General features: G+C 46.3%; 1 protein-coding gene across 8 annotated transcripts in view; it reads left to right on the top strand.

Annotated features, from left to right (window-relative positions):
- The window catches only part of para (sodium voltage-gated channel paralytic), a 234,681-nt gene that overhangs the window by 105,641 nt on the left and 114,593 nt on the right, over positions 1 to 14,447 (top strand). For all 8 annotated transcript variants that reach the window (XM_080272415.1, XM_080272413.1, XM_080272412.1 and 5 more), the window contains exon 2: positions 2,074 to 2,384. In XM_080272415.1, the coding sequence (XP_080128541.1) occupies positions 2,238 to 2,384 (147 nt within the window). In that variant the 5' untranslated portion in view covers positions 2,074 to 2,237. The remainder of the gene's footprint in view (positions 1 to 2,073; positions 2,385 to 14,447) is intronic.

Here is a 14,447-nt window from a genome sequence, read left to right as displayed (position 1 = left end):
TTAATGCAGTTTAGGTCAATATTCCTCTTTTACAATGCCTTGGCCCAGATTTCCGTCCATCTGCAGCTTATTTCATGTAGCTGAGTGAGAGAGAGAGAGAGAGAGGAGAGAGAATGCTGTGGCTGTACATCCTTTCCGTAGCACTTTAATAACATCTTACCTTGGAGTTAATCTGTTCTTACTATCTATATTCAAGATGGAAAGGTGGCAATTTTAGGCCAGGTTAGCGTAAAAATAGTATAGTGATTTGTTACTTATTTGTCTACTTGTTTTTGTTGTTGTTGTTGTTTTCGTGGATGGGTCTGAGTTGGATGAAGTTAGGATAATCTTGGCTGAAGTTAATGTCAGTAGTTTGGGTTGAGCGAAGTTAGGATTGTACGAGATGTGTGGAGGGTTTTGTTGTTGATGTTAGGTCAGGAAAATTCACTCTTGGGCTAGCTTTGGATTATACTGGCTTAAATCAGGATAATGTAGGCTTAGTAAGATTAGGGCAACAAAAAGTTAGGACAGTGGGTTAGGATAATATTGGATGTTAGGGTAGGATGATATACCCGTAAGCTTAAGTACACAGGCTTTGGTAGATCAGGAAAAAACATGAGGATCTAGTATGATTGAGGATAATGTTTGGTGAACTGAGTTAGGGTGATCTAGACTGGATTAGGTTAGAATAATACGTGATGAGTTAGGTTAGGATAATATAAGCTTAGTTAGGATTATATAGGCTTAGATAAGGTTAATCTTGGCTTAGTTAGGATATGGACCTAGTTATGTTTGGATAATATAGGTTGAGTTAGGCTTGGAAAATAGATGATGAGTTAAGATAATATATGATTAGATAGCGTAGGATAAAATACGCTTAGTTGGGCTAGATTAATGAAGACATAGGTTTGGATAATTAGGCTTTAAGATAATATAATACAGGATGAGTTACGTTAAGATAAAATAGACAGATAATATAGACTGAGTTAGATGAGGATAATTTAGGCTTAGCTAGGTTAGTTTATGATGAGGTGGGTAAATATAATACAGGATAAGCTAGGTTAGGATTACATAGGCTGTGTTAGGATTATGTAGGCTGTGTTAGGTTTCATGCGGTATGTAGCGTAGGCGATGCCGGTGAGGGGGCGGGGGGGTTGTTTTAGTGTTATCCTCCCCCCACCCCCTCCCGCCCAGCTGACCCACTTTCTCACCTCTAGATCAGCTTCATCTCTCTCTCTCTCTCTCTCTCTCTCTCTCTCTCTCTCTCTCTCTCAGGACGCTTTTCACGTTTCATCCCTGCTATCTCCAGACGATTTTATTCAGCCTCAGACTCTACATAAACAGAAGAGGATAAATTTCACCTAAGAATTTCGTACATATTTTTCATTTAGCTCAGTCAAAACACAGACACTCCTCCAACACAGCAAAATTTCCCAGGGAGCGCCCGGTTGAAGTGACTAGAATCTTGCAGTCCACTGAGTTTATATCCACGTGCGCCTGGGTCCACAGTAGCAGCAGCAGTAACAACAAGAACGCCTGTGCTTCATTGTTCGTGTGTGTGTGTGTGTGTGTGTGTGTGTGTGTGTGTGTGTGTGTGTGTGTGTGTGTGTGTGTGTGTGTGTGTGTGTGTGTGTGTGGGGTATATGTGTGGGTTTAGGTGGGTGGGGTGTATATGAGTGTGTGTGTGTGTGTGTGTGTGTGTGTAATTGGGTGTGGTGTATGTAGGTGTGGTGTATGTGTGGGTGGGGTGTATGTATGGGTTTAGGTGGGTGGGGTGTATGTATGGGTTTAGGTGGGTGGGGTGTGTGTGAGGGTGTAGGTGGCTGGTGTGTGTATGTGTGGATATTGCGTCTTTTGGGGTGGGGTGTAAGTAGGAGTGCGGGTGGTGGTGTGTGTGTGTATTGATTACTGGGCTCCGTCAGCTGACCTCTCTCTCTCTCTCTCTCTCTCTCTCTCATAAACCAGTCACCTTAGTTATCGCCTACTTTACAACAAACAAACTTCAAAATACTAGCAGGTGTGGCGCGGCTAACTATTTTTTATACTCCTTTGTCTCTTTCTTTGTCTTTCACTTTCTGTGTCTCTTTGCCGCAGTGGTGGGGCTGCTGGAGGCGAGAGGGAGTAGCAGTGGCCACCGTACAGGAGAAGCAGCATCGTCAGCACCTACAGCAGCGTCTGGGCTACGCAAATCAGCACTCAGCAGCAGCAACAGAAGGAGAACAGCAGACTAGGCAGGCGGACATGCTCTTGGGGCGACCATGAGTGAGGAATCAGAGTCGCTGAACGAGGAGGAACGAAGTGTATTCAGGCCGTTCACCCAGGAGAGCCTTGCTGCCATAGATGCCCGCATAGCAGAGGAAAATGCCAAGAAAAACGAACTACAAAAGAAGAAGGAGGAGGGGGAGGTAAGGCGGGATGCGGTGGGGACGAGGGAGGGAGGGAGGGAGGGATGGTAGGGAATGCGATGGGGAGGGAGGGAGGGAGGGTTGGGAACGAGATGGGGAGGGAGGGAGGGAGGGTAGGGAACGAAATGGGGAGGGAGGGATGGTAGGGAACGAGATGGGGAGGGAGGGAGGGAGGGAGGGAGGGTAGGGAACGAAATGGGGAGGGAGGGAGGGAGGGTAGGGAATGCGATGGGGAGGGAGGGAAGCAGTTAGAGGGGTGAAGTGGAGGAAGAGAGAAAAAAAGAGATGAGGATGATGGGAGGGAGGGGGGATGGGGGAAGGAGGAAAGGGCGATGGGAGGGAAGGAGGGAGGGAAAAGGATTAGGTGAAGGCAATGGGAAGGGAGGGAGGAAGAGATGGAGATGAGAACGTTAGGGAGGAGAGGAAAGAGATAAGGGCGAGAGCGAGGGAGAGTAAGGTATGAATGCGAGGGAAGGAGGAAGGGAGAGATTAAGAAATGAGGGAGGGAGAAAGGGAGGGAAAGCAGGATATAAGAGAGGGTGAGATTAAGACATGAGGGGGAGGAAAGAAGTAAGGGAGGGAGGGAGAGGTAAAAGACATGGGATGGAGGGAGGAAGGGAGAAAGAAGATGTAAAGGAGAGAGAGAGGGAGAGGTAAAAGGCAACTAAGGGAGGGAAAAGGAGAGGAAAGATGAGGTTGATAGGAGGGAGGGAAGGGGGGGAGAGGAAACTGATAGTGTGATGGGGAGGGAAGGGGAGAAGGAAAGACAGAATGGCTAGGCTGGCAAGCGGGGAGATAAGGATAGGGAGGGAGGGAGGGAGGAAAGAAATGAAGGAGGGAGGGAGATGGAGGGGATCAAGGCGAGAAGAATGGGATGAGAGGGGAAAATGCTAAGTATGGAAGAGAGAGAGAGAGAGAAGTGGAGACGTAGGAGGGGAGGGACGGATGGAGGAAATGAGAGGAGGGAGTGACGTCATGAGTGGAGGAAAGTGAAGGGAGGAGGGGATGACAGGAGAGAGTGACGTCATGAGGATATGGAGAGAAAGAGAGAGTGGGGAAACTGGGAGAGAGACGGGGGGGGGGTGGAAGTGGAAGAGGATTGAAAGATGGAGAGAGAGAGAGAAGGAAAAACCGAGAGAAAGAACTAAGTGTGAGGAAAGGAAGGAAGGATAGAATGAGGAAAGTGGCTGGAGGGATGAAAGAAATGGGAATAGGGGGAGGAAGAGCAAGGAGAGGGAGAGGAAACAAAGGGGATGAGAGGACAAGAAGGGAGGAAAAGGAGAGGATAGAAGATGCTCAGGGAGGGGAAAGAAGGAAGGATGAAGAGAGAGAGGAAGAGAAGGAAGGAGGAAGAGGGAAAGGAGGAAAACGGGGAGAGGTTGAAGGAGGAGAAGGAGCAGAGAGGATGAGGGTAGGAGTGGAGGAAAGGAGAGATAACCTAGAGTGGAGGAAAGGAGGGAGAGATAAGGTCCGAGTGGAGGGAGGGATAGAGAGAAGGATAGAAGGAAGGATGGGAAGATGTGGAGGAAAGATGGATGGAGAGGGAGGAGGAGAGATGGAGGGAGGAAGGGTTGGATGGAGCGAAATGGAGGGAAGGAAGGAAGGAGAGAGATAGAGGGAGGGAAGGAAGGATGGAGAGAAAGAGGGAGGGAGGGATGGATGAAAGGAGTGAAGGGAGAAGTTGGGTAGGGGGATGGAGAAGAAAGGAGGATGGAAGGAAAGAAAAAAGGTTGCCGGGGGAGGAGGAAGGACTGGCGAAGGAGAGAACAAAGGAATAGTGGAAGGAAGGAAGACGAGGAACGAGGACAAAGGAAGGGTGGAGGGAAAGAGGGAAGGAAGAGCAGAGCGAAAAAAAAGAAGGAAGGAAGTGCTGAGGAAAGATGAAGAGACAGGGAGAAGAAAGAATGATTGCAAGGAAAGAAGGGAGGAAAGACTGGAGGGAGGGAAAGAAGGGTGAAGGAAGAGAAGAAAGGATGAATGAAGAGGAGGTAGCAATGATGAAGAGAGAGAGAAAGGAGGAGGGGTGAGGAAGGAAAGAAAAGTGAATAACAGAGAGTAACGGGATAGGATGAAGGAAGGAAGGAAGGAGGAAGGGAAGGAATGGGAATGAAGTGTGAAAAATAATGAAAAGGGTGAGAGAGGGACGAGAATGTGGAATGAAAGCAGGAGAGAGTGTGTGTGTGTGTGTGTGTGTGAGAGAGAGGGAGAGAGAGAGATGATGGTAAGAGGCAGGAAGGAAGGAGGATTGAAGGTGAGGGAGAGACTAGATGGAAGGAGAGAACGAGGGAGGGAGGGAAGCAAGCACTGGAGGACGAAGAGAGAGAGAGAGAGATGGGGGGGGGGGAGTAGGGCAGAGTGAGAGAGATGGATGGATGGCAGAGAGGAGGGAAGGGTTGAAGGACAGGGAGGGAGGGAGAAAGGGAGAGAAGAGAAAAATTGAGAGGGAGGTAAAAATAGAGGGCCGGGTAGTGACTTCAATACACGGGGAGGAGGGAGGGAGGGAGGGAGGGAGGGCAATCATGAGTGGGAGGGAGAGAGAGAGAGAGAGAGAGAGATTGAGGGGGAGTGAAGGAGAAAGATGAAGGGTTTGGAAAATGGCGAAGAGGGAACAGGACGAAAGAAAGTAGAGTTGAGAGAGAGGGAGAGAAAAAGAAGAAAGAGGAATAAAAGGAGGAGGAAAAAATGAGATTGGATAGAGAGAGAGAGAGAACTGGGAGAGTGGATCGGGGGAGAGAGTGAGAGGAAGAGGAGATAGGAGAGAAGGAGTGGGAGGGAAGGAGAAAAAGAAAGTCAGTGAAATGAGAGAGGGATAGAGAGAGAGAGAGGTAAATGATCGAAAGAGGGAGAATGGAGTGGCTGATGAAAAAGCAGAGGAAGAGGGGAGGAGTGAGGAGAGGAAGAAGGAGAGAGAATGAGAGGGAGAAATGAATGATGAAAGGAAGAGGAGTGTAGGAGGGAACTGAATAAAATCGTGTCTAGGTAGTAAGAATAAAGTAAGGCTAATGAAATAAAGGTAAGATCAAACAAATAACCTTGAATATAACTAATCTCCTAACTGTGTATCTTTATGTCATTCACGACTTTATTCCGTGTAGCAGAGGTTTTAAAATAGGGGTGGGTGGGGTTAGAAACAGCCCTCCCAGACGCTTTTATTCGGCTTTGGAGGGATTGTTCGGACTGGCGGAGTTAGCTGGGACCTTCATGAACCCCTTCAGTACGAGTCCTCAATAAAGAAAATCGTCTGGAGGCTGCGGGAGTAAAATAAAGACGACCTGATTCTGTGGGTTGTGGGCAGGATAGGTCATGGTTTTTATTTATTTATTTATTGATTGATGATTGATTGCGGGGAGGGGATGGTTTGGGAAGGTATCATTGTCTTTGGGGAGGAGGATGGTTAGGGGAGGTATCGTAGACTGGGGAGGAAGAGGGGAGAGGAAGGGAGGTTTGGAAGATATCGTAGCATGTGGGAAGGGGAGATGATGTAGAGTGTGGGGAGGGAGGTTAGGGGAGGGATCGTAGTCTAGGGAGGGGGAGCTTAGGAGAGGTATCGTAGTCTGTGGAAGGGGGAGGGAGAGTATCGTAGAGCGGGGGGGAGAGGGGTTTGAGGGAGGATGGTGGGACGTTCTGCAAACTGTGGGGAGAGGAGAAGGGGGAGACTGGCTCAGGGTAGGATCTGTAGGGGAAAGTGAGGTTGGGGTGAAGGTAAGGGCTTGTAGGGTGAAACTGGGGCAGGTTAAGGTAAAGTAAGTTGAGGGTAGTGTTAAGATGAAATAAGGTAAGGTAAAGTTAAGGGAGAGTAGGGTAAACTTGGGTAAGGTTAGGGTGAAATAAGGTAGTGCGAGGTTAGGGTGTAGTCCAGGTGAGTCAGGTGTAGTGTGTATATAGGTGTGTTGGTGGGGTGTGAGGGAAGACCTGTATACTTTGACCAGTGTGGCGCGTGACCCCCCCAGCGACCGCCTCACCTCTGCCCTTTCACCTCCTAGCTCACTCTGAAGCGCACGGGAGACCTCGGACCGCCATGCAACTCGGCCCTCTCCGCAGCTCACCCCGTCTTATAGCTCGGCCCGTTTGCAACTCGGCCTACCTTGCACCTCGGTCCACCCTTTAACTCTGGCCGCTCTCCCACTTCAGCTATAGTCCATTAATTTTAACTTGACAGCTTGCCGGCCTTACTGGTGTAGGGAACGAAGAACACGGAGAATATCAGGTACAACACTAATTCCCAAAGAAAATACTGTGCAACCAACAAACAACTATTATCTCAGTTCCGTTTGAAGAGAATATAAAACTGGCGAAAAACAGTTGAAACCCTGTCTTTACTAGTACCTGTTTCAGATTATTTAATTTTTCCGCTTTGTAGTCGTCATCCTTTGGTAAGATGTTTTTGTCTCCGTACAATACTTTCTTCCAAAGCTGTCCCAAGTTAGCCTCCAGTTCCACTTCGTTGGATTTGTCGATTTCCAGACATTTCGAACCGGCAAAGCGCACAGCTGTAAATGATAAATATAATGATAGATAACTGAACACGTGCATGTGAAGAGATGCCTGTTTTAATATCTTTTTTTTCTTCGCCCTTCAATTGCAGTTACTCACCCGTCTGTGTACACATCTTTGGGCATAAGATAATGTTAACGATCTCCATTACAATTTTAAGAGAGGAATGCGTGCCAGCTTAGGAATAAAGGCGTGTGTTTGGTGGCGTCAGCGTAGTAAGAGGATTGAGACGAACAACACCAGGAAGAAACAAAGAAACCACACTTTCCTCTTGGGTAAATAAGGTGGTGCTGGTGAATGGGTTAATATGTTGCCACAAATGGTACACTGAGGCTGTGAAGGGAGCGTAGGCTGTTTGATGTTGTGTTTGCCTTTGTGTTGGTATTGGGTGGGCGCCGCGGCTGGTAAGTGAGCCGGGCACTGGTGGCTGGACCCTCCCACATAGCACCACCGCTGGGCTTTAGGGAACGAACAGTCAACCCTGTGGCCGGAGCTGGACGCATAGAGTATAAAAAAAATAATTGCGGACACGTGTTTATACTCTTTACACGTTTACTTGGCCCAGATTGGCAGAATAAGACAATGCTACAGTTTACTTCGATTCCATAGGCCTTCATCATGAACAGCATCACATCATAGTGTTAATCTATTCTTGAAACTCAGCATTAAGTTAGAGGGATGACAATGATAGACAAGTTGGTTTAGAAAGAGTATGGCCATTGATGCCTGCTGCTGCCAGACGATTTTATTAAACTTAGGAATAGTGTCTCACGATGAAAGGGTTTATTGAGGCTGTAATGAAACTCTCCTAAGCTAAATAATATCGTCAGGAGATGGTGAAAATAAAATACAGTATCCCGGGGCTGCATTGTATACTCCTTCACACCGATGATCTGTTTTATCCCATTAATCTTCCTGCCGACACCCAATATTCCTCTAAAGATTTTTTTTACTTCATTCTGGTGACGCCCTTCATACATTTTTTTCGTTTTGCCACTGGACGATAATCTTGCTATTAGGAAATATTTTTGAAGCAGGAGGAGTTAGATATAGCCTTGTCTAAACCCCTCACTGCTGTTGTTCATTCACAATAGTTTGGCCCAAATTTTTCTTCCCTTTGCATCACATTAACAACAACTGTATGTCCAGAATCAGATTTAAAAAAAAAAAAAAGTCTTGATACCGTGAAGCCGAGTTGCATCGTGTGAGCCGACCTCTCCCGTGGCGCCCCAACTAATGTGCTGATGTGGATTATCTTGCAGTGTTGTGTGTTGTGGTAGATGTCACGGGATGTCTATTAGGACTAACTCTGTGTGTTTCATATATCATAATTGTTATATAAATGTGTCTCTTATTTTGTCTACCTCTTTCTTTTTCAGTGTTTGATAAATGTGTAGGGTAATAAAGACTTTGATGTTGGTGTTGGTGTAAGCTTATCAGTGTGGAGTGTTTTGCTGTGTGTGCCCTTTTTGCCATCGACCAAAACACACACACACACACACACACACACACACACACACACACACACACACACACACACACACACACACACACACACACACACACACACACACACACACACACACCGACCATATTAAGTAGTCTCGGAAACACAGTAAAAAAATTAAATACCTGAGAAAGAGGTGTTACGAAATTTTTCAGGCTAACGAAAATACTTTCCAATCAAACGAAACTGAAACTGAAATCAACTGAAACACAAGCCATAATGCATAATGTTTCAGTCGGGATGTGCATATATATATAATACCTTTTTTTATCCACCTGTTTTGGTCAATGGCATACGTGTTTATTACCTGTATTGTTTTGCTTACGTGTGTCCCCCTTTATGTGCCGCCCCTTGTAGTCCCCTTGTAGTCCCTTTGTAGTTTCAGTGTAGCCCCTTACCCTTGGCTCCCTGTGTTCCATTTAGTTCCCCCCCTAGTTCCCTTACGCTCGCCCCCTTGTAACCCTCTTACCCATGCCTCCTTGTAGCCCCTTATAGTCCCCTTTTCCATGGCTCCTAGTGCTTCCCATACCCTGGCCCCATTTCAGTTCTCGCGTCCTTGTCCTGTTGTAGTCTACCCCTGAAGTCCCCTTGTAGTCCCCCTGTAGTCTGGTTACCCCAGTTCCCACTTTTCCCTCCATTTCAAGCCAGATAAAGTAGTCGTGTGTAGTTCCTGATTCTAGTCCCCTGTTATGACTTCATCTCTAGTCCCCTTTAGCCCCCCTTGTAGTCCCATTAGCCTAGCCCTTGTGTAGTCCCCAGCTCCCTTACAGTCCACGTAGTCTTGCAGCCGCCTTCAATTTATACCTGGATAATAATACATGATAGGAGAGATAATGTGCGGTCTTGTCATGTTCAGGTGCACAGTATTTTTACTCATGTGTCCTCTTCTGGTAAATCTTTCTCACCCTCCCTTCCCTTCTTCAGTGGTATCCCCCTCCCCTCCCTTAGGAGCAGCCCTCATTTATCTCCCATTCCTCCTTCAGTAATTACCCTCCCTTCCTCCCATCCTTTTCTTATTTAGTAGTAACCCTCCTTCCCATTTTCCTAACTCCAATCCTTCCCTCATTCGGTAGTAACCCTTCCTTCCTCCTCCCCTCCCACCAAGCCTTTCCTCTTTTCAGTAGTACCCCTCCCGTCTTCCCATTTTGAGTAGTATCTCCCTCCCTCCCTGTCTCCCTCCCTTCATCCCACCATCAGTAGTATATATCCGTCCCTCACCCTCCATCCTTCCCCCTGGCGTGAGCTCCTGTAACCCTGATCTTCCCTTCGTGTATCATGACCTCTCTCCTTCATTCCTTCAGGGTGGTGGGATGAAGTTTGGCAGGAAGAAGAAAGAAGTAAGCCCCGATGCCTGTTATACTCACACCATATATATATTTATAGATACAAGTCTTTATCAGTTCCATAGAGATTGTATTTTTGGGATCGTATAGCTGGTTTCATTTCCTTTTCTTTTTTAATGCATCGTTTTAGTTTTGGTCTCATAGGCAAGGTCATCACGACTGACCTCTCCTCCCCCTCCCTCTTCCCCCCCCAAACCCCCACTATTTTTGCCCCCTTCCCCTTCCTTCAGCCTGACCTTCTTCTTGCTCCTGCCTGTCTTGTCTCACTTACAAGGTCAATATAGGTCAAGGGGTCATTAGTCAAAAGAGATTTGTCATTCGATGCTTGTTGAATCTCTCTCTCTCTCTCTCTCTCCCTCTCCCTCTCCCTCTCCCTCCCTCTCCCCCTCTCTCTCTCTCTCTCTCAGATTTTTTCACCCATTTTCTCCCTCTCTCTCCCCTCTTTTGCTTAATCTGTATTCATGCAGTGTAAATGTCAAAGCTATCTTGATGGTCGTCTGCTACTGGGGGAAATGTTCGGACCTTTATTTCCGGGTCTGATTGCAGCCTCTGGGGGTACGGGTCTTGTACCGGTGTGAGAAACGTAGATGAATGTGGATCTTTTTTTTTTATTCTTTTTTTTAGCAGTATTATGAAAATCTATTGGATGGAACTGTATCAGATTTGGAATAATGTGCAAGGGCTATCAGAGGGACAAGTGGTTAAATTTTGGCCAGTATTTCAAAGACCAATCTCAAAAGGGGATGATGATGATGATGCTTTGGCGCTGCTGATTTGCATATTTATTTTTCATTTTGTTTGTCCAAATGTGGAGCAATTAGACCCTTTGACCTGACCTGCATCTGTCCAATTCCCTCTCCTGAACCTGCCTAGTACCCGTCTAATACTTACGCCTAGTACCTGTCTAATACTTGACCTCATCTTACCAGGTACCCGACCTAAACTCCTCTAATACCTGATCAGAACCAGTCTAAATCCTAACCTGATCCTTTCTAACACCTGACCTGAACCTGTCTAATACCTGCCATGATTCCGTTGGGTACCTGACCTGGTCGTGTCTGATCTCTGGTCTGAACTTGTCCATGACCTGACATGAACCTGTGTAATACCTGAACCTGTCCTTCCCTTCAGTCCGCATACCTGTGTTCCTAAGCTTAATTTATACCTGTTCCTTTCTTGTTCTTGTTCTACCACGTCTCATACCTGTCCCACTCTGCTTCCTGTCTGGTGTGTTTTATTTCATGTATGTTCCGCGTCTCTCTCTCTCTCTCTCTCTCTCTCTCTCTCTCTCTCTCTCTCTCCCCATCACCCTCCTGTTTTATACCCATCCCCTCTGTCTCTTACGTATTTTATTCGTACCAAGCCTGTCAGCCTGTCCTGTTTGTGTTGCATTCCTGTCCTTCCATGTCAGTTTCATTCCTTTCTTATTCCCACTTCATATTTGTTCCGTATGCATCCTTTTTTTGTTTGATACCTCTCATTCCTAATCGATACTCCTTCATTCTCGTTTCATTTCCGTCCCATTCCTGTTTCAACTTATCCCTTCCTGCTCCGCACCTATTGCATTCCCGTACTGTACCCCTCTGGTTCTCGTTTCAGACCTTCCCATTCCTACCTTCTCTGTAACTGGTCCATTACTGTACCTTACCTATCTCCTGTCCTCCATATCTTCACTACCCGTCCCACCCCTCGTCCTCCGCCCCACCCCTGTACAGTCGGCGGCAAAAGTTCCGTTCTCTCTCCTGGTTAGTGTTTCTCCATGGACTTCGATAATCAGCGTCAGGAATCCGCAGCTGGCACCGCTACCTGACTCGGCTACGGGTCATGGTCGTCAGCGTTGTTTTGCCTCGGGTTCACCAAGCTTCATTCCTTTTACCATAACTTGGCCCAGATTTTCGTCCATCTTCAGTTAATTTCACATCTCGTTGACAAAAAATAAAATAAATAAATAACAGTTCTACATCGTCCCCATCGCACCTCCTCGTGACTTGAATCGTAGAGTTGTGTTTTTGCCACAGCTCCGCCTTCTAGATAGACGTGGCATTTTTAGGACAAGTTAAAGCGAGAGGAGTATAGATCTCACAGTCCATGGAGAGAACAGCAGAAGCGGGACAGGAATTTTGTTGCTTCTAGTGCCATACCGTAGGTCCATGTGACGCCAGGTGTTCAGATGTCCTGTTCGAAAGGCCAGAAATAGCAAAAAATAAATAAATAAATAAAATAAGCAACTGCTCAACCGGGCGCAAAAATTCGTTCAGATATAGTCCTATGTTTTCTCCGTGGATGTAAAAAAAAATTAGATACCTCCTTCACAAGTGATAAAAATGCTGATGGTCGCTTTAATGTGATACCGGATTATTATTATTATTATTATTATTATTATTATTATTATTCCTGGCGATTTCGGCCCTCGCGGTCATCGTGGCATTTCGAACAGGACCGAACCCCAGACCTTAGCGTAGTGGAGCATGAGGCGGAATGACGTAAGCAGCTGAGCCACTAGTGAGAGACCGTACAGTTTAGCCAGACCAGCAACACACGCTGTCTCTGTGTTTGTGGTCAGAGCAGAAAGCAGGTGTTGTTGCTAACCCCTTCAGAAAAACCAAGTCATTTTTCTTTTTTATTCTTGCTAACAGATGATTAGATTTACCTCTGGGCAGACTCTCAGCGAAGGAGTGTAACGGAGGTGCCTCAAACCTCCTTCACTGAGAGCTGTATCCCGGTGGTTAAGCTACATCGTCTGGAAAAAGCCGAGAATAACAGAGAAAAATGCGTGATAGGCTTGAAGGGGTTAAGCTGAAAGACTGTTTTTTCACCACACCCAACTGCGCTGTTATGGTAGAATGTTCACCCCCCACCCACACAGGCCACAGTACACAGGTGAACTAGAACATTGATCCACACACACTTTTGTTTAGCCGAAGAGAACGTTTTTTGTTGTGAGAACGTTTTTATTCTTGTGTTGTGATCCTTCCTGCACCCCCACCACCCTCTGTGTTCATGGTGTTGTTATTGTTGTTAATGTTGTTATAACCTGTTCTATAACCGCCTGTTCATTGTGTCTGTCTTTCTGTCTGTCTGTCTGTCTGATCTTTGCTTGTTCTTGTGATGATCTTATGATTTTATTCTGTTCGATTTCTCAACAGCTGTCGTGTTCCTGCTATTAAATGTGCTCCCCTCTGCTCTCTCCCCGCCCCACCCCCTCCCTTCTCCCTCTCCCTGTCTCTTTCTGCAGCGTTTCTTCCTCCCTCCCCTCCCCTTCCAGCACCCCCACTCATCCACTTCTTCCCCCTGTTATATGTGAACCTCTGTTAAATGTCAAAGGCCGCGTTTTTTAAAGTTACCAAAGGATTTTTTCTTTTTAGCTCCCCCATTTTTTCGTCGCGAGATTTTCAACCTTACAGTGGGACCCAGGCTCAGGCCGCGGGATGAAAGTGCCACGAATTAAGTAATGAAAGCTTAAAGAGAAGAAAGTGTTAAGAATGTACTGTTGTGATAGCCTTAAAGGGGAATTAATGCTGGGGTGAGAGAGAGAAAGAGAGAGGATCAAGGAACTGCAGCTATAGGATTATATTTAGAACCGTTCGGCTTTTGTTTCTGGCGTGGTAGTGGCGGCATAAGCTTAAAATCGTATATATTTTTCAGCTTCTTATGATAAAGGGATTAAGATTTTATGATATATACGTATTCCTTGTTCCTTTGCTGTTGCCCCATGCGCTAGAAAGTTTATGGTGTTGGAAACTTAGAGGAAATGTGGAGCTACGTGATACAGAAAGTGGTGACGGCGAAACGGTGTGGATGGCAGCTCGATGCTCCTTTGTTTGAGATAAATGCCGGAACCAGGGCAGGAAGGAGTTGAGCGTCGCACTGAAGAATAGAAGTAGAGAATGTAGAAAAAGAGTTGGTGAAAAAGAACTTGAAACAAATGAGGGTTTAGCTTGGATAGAAGGAGCTTAGAAAGAAGAGGAGAAAAACAGCCTATATAGCAGAGTTGAGCCTAAAGTGAGAGGAAGAATGAGTGTAGGTAAATAATGGTCGAGTTTAGAATGAGAGGAAAACGGAAGAATGAGTGTAGGAAAATAATGGTAAGTTTAGAATGAGAGGAAAACGGTTGCAGTGAGAAATGGAACAAGAACTGGGAGAATGAATAGTGTGCTTAGTTTCGTAAAGAGGGGCTGTTATAGGTGAGGCGAGAGGAGAAAGAGAGCAAGGAGGGGTTTGTTTGGTGCGTGAAAGAGTAGATGCTGTAAGGAGTTAAACGTGGTAGATGAGATGGCCATTGTTAGGTGAAGTAGCTGGGTGTTAATGAAGTAGTGAGGTATTCGTACAGGTGCATAGTCTCATATAAGATACCCAAAAATTACATGTAGTTCTTAAGTGTTTAATGAGGTAGCGAAGTTCTAGGTGAGGTTGTGTTAGAAAGTGTGTGATGAAGTGTAGGGTGTAGTGTTAGGTTCCGTAAGAAAAGATTAGGTCAGGTCAGTTAAGGCTAGGTTGGGTTAGGTTAGGTTAGAGAATGTTAGAGACGGTCGGGTTAGGTTAGGATAGGTAAAGCTTGGTCAAATTAAGTTAGGTTACATAAAGTTTGGTGATGTTAGATAAGATAAGGCCAGGTTGTGAGGGTCAGTTGGAGGTGAGGTCCTCTGGGTTGAGTTCGGGTTGTTGTGCCGTGTGGAATAGGCATGGTGACATCCACGTGAGCTGTGTGACCTACTCTCA

The sequence above is a fragment of the Coenobita brevimanus genome, chromosome 50 (assembly GCF_032717465.1).
Source record: "Coenobita brevimanus isolate Jiangsu-jjx chromosome 50, ASM3271746v2, whole genome shotgun sequence".
Classification (NCBI taxonomy): Eukaryota; Metazoa; Arthropoda; class Malacostraca; order Decapoda; family Coenobitidae; genus Coenobita; species Coenobita brevimanus.
This window is presented reverse-complemented; position numbering and strand designations above follow the sequence as displayed.